This window comes from Varanus komodoensis, unplaced genomic scaffold (assembly GCF_004798865.1).
Source record: "Varanus komodoensis strain SLA01 unplaced genomic scaffold, ASM479886v1 scaffold708, whole genome shotgun sequence".
Lineage (NCBI taxonomy): Eukaryota > Metazoa > Chordata > Lepidosauria > Squamata > Varanidae > Varanus > Varanus komodoensis.
In genome coordinates, this window is record NW_025336357.1 from 48,940 (window position 1) to 54,386 (window position 5,447).

Below are 5,447 nucleotides of genomic sequence, written 5' to 3' on the forward strand. Positions count from 1 at the left end.
TGCCATCTTTGGTTTTCATCACAAGGTGCTCCTTTGTGTTCAGTTCAGGCCGGAATACAACAATGTAACACTTGGGAAGGAAGATGCAGCCCAACAGCCCAGCAATGGAGGCCAAGATGGAGAAGATCTGCACGGCCACCATGTACTTGCCCTTGGTGCTCAGGTAGGAGGGCACAAAGGACACCCAGACACTGCAGAAGACCAGCATGCTGAAGGTGATCAGCTTGGCCTCATTGAAGGACCCAGGAAGCTTCCTGGCCAGGAAAGCCACCAAGAAACAGACGGCAGCCAGGAAACCCATGTAGCCAAGGGCAGTGTAGAACATTGTGAGAGACCCTTCATTGCACTGCAGGATGATCTGTTCAGCTTGGGAGTGCATGTTAGAATCTGGGAAAGGGGGAGCCATGCCTAGCCAGAGGATGCAAATAAGGATTTGAAGGCTGGAACAGGAAACAACAATGCCATTGGCCATGCTTTTTCCCAGCCACCTTCTCACACTGTTGCCTGGCTTGGTGGCCAGGAAGGCCAGCACCACAGTGATGGTTTTGGCAAGGACAGAAGAGACAGCAACCGAGAAGATGATGCTGAAAGCTGTCTGTCGGAAGAGGCAGGACACTTTCCTTGGGCGGCCAATGAAGAGGATTGCAGACATAAAGGAGAGCAGGAGAGAGAGGAGGAGAATGTAGGACAGGTCCCTATTGTTGGCCTTAACGACTGGTGTTTCTTTGTATTTCACAAAAATCCCTAATGCACAGGCTGTGGCTGAAGACAAGAACAGTGCAAGGGAAGCCAGGATGATCCCCAAAGGTTCTCCATAGGACAAGAAGGTTATAATCTTCAGGACGCATTGATCTCGGGCCTTGTTTGGGTGCTGATCTTCTGGACACTTGGTGCAATGGTGTGCATCTAAAGAAAACAGAGGTAGAGAGTGACTTCTGCATTGCTAATAGTCATTGCTGTAGATCAGTCAGTTTTCTCATATCTGGTCATAAGGACTCATCAGATCAAGACATCTCTCCTTTTTCCCAGGGGAAACTTTCCTAATGAGGGTCTTACTGATAGAACAGCTTAGCTACACTTCAAAGAATTTCTTGCATAGCATTCCATCTCGTTTCTCAAAATTCCCAAGGATGTGCAATGCTAAAAATGCTGGACCTGTTAACCACAACATTCTCCCACTCCCACTCTTATCACTGTTACAATGTTCTTACTCAATTAATTTTCATAAAACTGGAGGTAAAACACAAACTTGTTTTCTAATGATTTCTCCACTTGATTAGCTCTTCTGGCATCTAAGGTTCTTCATGCTCACTGCAAAAGAATGCTATTTCTTATGGGTCTCCATTTCTGCCAGGTATCCCATGCACAAGGGGCACACTTGCCCAGAACATGAACTGTGGGTAACGTATGGAAGACCAGAGTCTACTAAGCTAAACTCAGGGATTCTGACAAAATTTAATCACAACACAGATTCCTCAGATATCCCTATTGTGATGCTATATCATGCAGGCACCTATACTGCAAAAACAGCACCAGGAATTGGGCTTAGAAGCATATTGGCAGTCATTGCAAATGGGCCCGAGTTGGTGTGCTGTGCTTGGTCTGTCTTACCCCTGCTATTAGTTTGGCAACTACAGGAGTTACTCCAGTCACCCACTCTCTCTGTGTGCACTGATGAGGAAGAGCAAGCGGAGTAGAATGAGAGAGACACATCCTGGGATGGAACGTCAGAACCAGTGCTGATGGGACTTTTCCACCTGTGGCAGGATTGAGTGGGGATGATGTAAACCACAATCAGGTAGAGACCATTTGATCATCTAGAAATTAGAGCATGGCAAAAATATTGAACCATGGTAATCGTGTTGGGTTGTTTATCTTGCCGCAGAAACCCAGCCGTTGTGCAGTATGGGCAGGAGAAAAAGTTCCCTGGTGAAAGTCCTGCTTTAGCAGTAGCATTTTCAACCCAAAGCCTCCTCCTCAGCAGAGAAGCATTTCAGGCACCTGAGTCAAGAAGACCTTGTATACAGAGAACTATCTGTGTCCATCACTCAGGAGACAGGAGAGATTCAAGAAAGTCTCTATCCCATTCTGTTTTCATTGTGTGTGTGAAGTGGGAAGGCCTTCTTACTTTATACTGTCATGAATGCACGTAGTTCAGGAAAGGTGTTTAAAGGAACAAAAGGAAGGATCAAGCAGGAATTGGAGAGACTATTGAATCACTGATTTCCTTCCCAAGGGAATGCTCACATCTGATGTGACCCACCATGCTGCGTGGAGATGGTCCCTTCAGCGCACAGAGTGCAAACGTAGCAGCATGGGGGTTCTCCATCCTGGATCTTCTTGGCATATCCAGGGCAGCAGCTCTCGACACACCTGGAATGAGGCACTGTCTGGCAATAAAGAAATGTAGCACAAGAAAATGTTTTGTATTGGATGGTCCCCATGGAAATGAATCATCAGTGGATGCTGGAATTCTTTGGCAGTGTTCCAAATTTGATAGAAGGGTGGTCAAAGTTTCTGGGTAGTTCAGAAACTACATGTTCAACAACATGAACATCTTGGAGCCCTGTGTTGAATATGGGGTTGAATTCCTCGTCCTTCTGGACACTTCTTGCACTACCATTCCAGGATTCTAGGATTACTTATTTTTGGAGTCAAGAAAGTCTCCCATATTCCACCTTCAACAGGAATATGTTAGGGACCTCTTCTACCATCTCCGTCAGGGATTCCAGAGGGAATAAGAAGACTGGTATACCAACCACATTGCCATTCTGTGTTACTGGCTCAGAGCTACGTTTAGGCTCATATATGGCTTTTGTTTCTGGCCTCTTGGCAGAGCAGTGGAGCAGCAGAGGCAGAGGCTGGGAGAGAGCACGGAGTGACCAGGGGACTGGCGAAGGCAAGGTAGGAGCTGGGCAGCGGAGCAGAGGGCCAGGAGCAGCAGAGAGGAAGGGGGTGGGGCCAGAGAGGCTAAAGCAGCCAGGAGAAAACAGAGGGGTGGGGCATTGTCCCTTGTCTGCGTCTCTTAGCTGTGGCCCAGGCTGTCCAGAGACTCCCTTCCCTGAGACACAGAGGTTTGATTGTTCGTTCGTTTGCTTTGTGCTGTGCTGTGCTGTGCTGTGCTTTGTTTTTCTTCCAATTTAAATTTAAGTTTATTTTATTCTTGTGTGTGTGTGTGTGAGTGGGTTTTCATCAGGGAGAACTGGGCGAGTGAGAGGAACTGCAGAACAGACAAGGCAGGGGACCAAGGTAAGGTCTCAGAAGGGATACTGATGGCAGACCAGGAGATGGACCTGGCAGGAGTCACAGGTGTAGCTGTCCGCTGCGACAGCTGCAACATGTTCGCCCTTCTCCCCCAGGAGAGGGAGGAATACACTTGCTCTTGGTGCAAGATGGTGACCCTGCTGGAAGCGGATGTGAGGTGCCTGAGGGCCAAGAGAGCTCTCCAGGCCACCCCCGGAGCAGCCCCCCTCTGGACAGAGGGTTCAGGGAGAGGTCATGGGAGGAGCAGCTGCGGAGACATGGAGGTATGTCACCCACAGGAGGAGGAGGCCAGCATGGCCTCCTCCTTCTCCTGGCACCAATCTAGAGCTGGGAAACAGGTTGTCTCCACTTGGGGAGGCTGGGGCTGATGAGGCCTCGGGGGACCAGCAGGACCCCCAGCCTGAGACATCAGGTGGCAAGGGGGCTGCTGCAGGAGAGGCAAGGGCCAGGGCACGGCCGCCCATCAGCACCGGGAAGGTACGGCGGCAGGTGATTGTTGTTGGGGACTCCCTGCTGAGGGTCACTGAGCCGGCGGTGTGCCGCCCCAACCTGGAGACAAGGGAGGTTTGCTGCCTGCTGGGCGCATGCATCTGGCATGTGATGGACAGAGTGGAGCATCTTGTTCACTCCGGGGGTCACCAGTCACTTCTGGTGATCCATGTGGGCACAAACGATGTGGCCAGGCAGGGTGTGGTTGGGACCACCAGGGACTTTGAGGCCTTGGGGAAGAAACTCAGGGAGCTGAAGGCCCAAGTGGCCTTCTCGTCAATCTTGCCAGTTTGGGGATTTGGCCAGGAAGGGACAGGAGGGCCTCCGAGGTGAACGACTGGCTTAGGGTGTGGTGCCAGAAGGAACGCTTCGGGTTCCTTGGCTGTGGCACTCGGTTTCTTGCCAATGGACTTCTGGCAAAGGACGGGTTACACCTCACGAGGATGGGGAAAAGGTCATTTGGAGATGCTATTGCAAAAGGGAATGGTATTAAACCTTCTGATAGAGAGGAACTTTAGGAGAAGAGATATACAAGGAGGAAATGAATGAATAATTACTCTGCAGATAATGTCCCGGTGGAGGTGTGCACTAGCTGTTTTCTCCATTTTCTTCCTACTTTTTTTTTTTTTTGTATTTAGTGTTTATTTCCTTCCTGTCTTTCTGATGTATTTTTATACTTGTATTGATGAAATTTGGTATTGCTGCCTGCAAGACAATTGTGCATAAAGTAGCACTATACAATGTGAGCAGGAAATAGTCAACAGACTGAAGAAAGTACTTTCCCCTACCCCATTGAATCTCTTGGGCCACACAATGGTTTCTGGGTGGATGGTGAGCTCTGCATCACCGGTCCCCTTTCTCTTCACACTCCCAACATTCACCCTTCCATTAGTATGGTTGGGAAAGAGCACCCAGTTCACGATATCAAAGTCAGGCACCAGCTCTTGATTCTCATCCAAAGACTGTCTCTCTGTGGAAATGTTCAGAAGTTGTCCATCACTCAAGGGAGCATGAAACTAGAATGACAGAGGAAATAAGCAGCATTCAGCGACTACAAAAGCACTTCAACAATTTGCCCTCCTTGCTTGGGTGCTTCTCTTCCGGGCCGATGGAAATCCCCTCTGCTCCCAGTGTATGGGACAGTCATTTTGTCAAAGAAGTTAGAGAGGTCCCTCTTGGACGCAACATTGTTGGACCAAACTCACCCAGGGGCCAAGCTCAGCCCTCCCAGCTAGGACACATGATCCAACTTAGTGGACCCTGTTGAAAAAGTTTGCTAAGAAAGTAGAAGGTAGAGAGGTGGCCTGGGCTACACAAAAGAGAAAGGCAAGTAGAAACAACAGCATCAGTGAAAAAACTGGACTGGGAGGAAGCATCCAGACGAGGTCCCACACTCACATATTCCATACATGAGCAGAGGCTAGCCAGCTGTTAGAGTTTCATTGTTTTGTGACCTGTCAGGTGCCCATACCGATCTGCCCTGAAACAGACTGTCTCCTGTTTTGGAGCCAAGGGAAAGAAAAGAAGGGTATTGCTCACAACAGAGGTGTTTCCGAAGAAAAATGGAATACCTGCCACGGCTTCAACTTTTGAGGTTGAGGCATTTCTTGTCCACCCGCCATCCTCCTCTGTTGAGATTGGGATGAATACGCAGCGTGCAAGGCATGGGCCACAGCTTGGACACTGCTGTAGGT

General features: G+C 49.3%; 1 protein-coding gene across 1 annotated transcript in view; it reads right to left on the minus strand.

The window, feature by feature from the left end:
- Window positions 1–5,447, minus strand: part of LOC123034683 (vomeronasal type-2 receptor 26-like) — a 9,619-nt gene that overhangs the window by 732 nt on the left and 3,440 nt on the right. Inside the window, exons 3-5 of the mRNA XM_044452234.1 lie at window positions 4,542–4,769; window positions 2,264–2,390; window positions 4–906 (exon numbers count right to left, since the gene is read on the minus strand). Coding sequence (XP_044308169.1) covers window positions 4–906; window positions 2,264–2,390; window positions 4,542–4,769 — 1,258 coding nt within the window. The remainder of the gene's footprint in view (window positions 1–3; window positions 907–2,263; window positions 2,391–4,541; window positions 4,770–5,447) is intronic.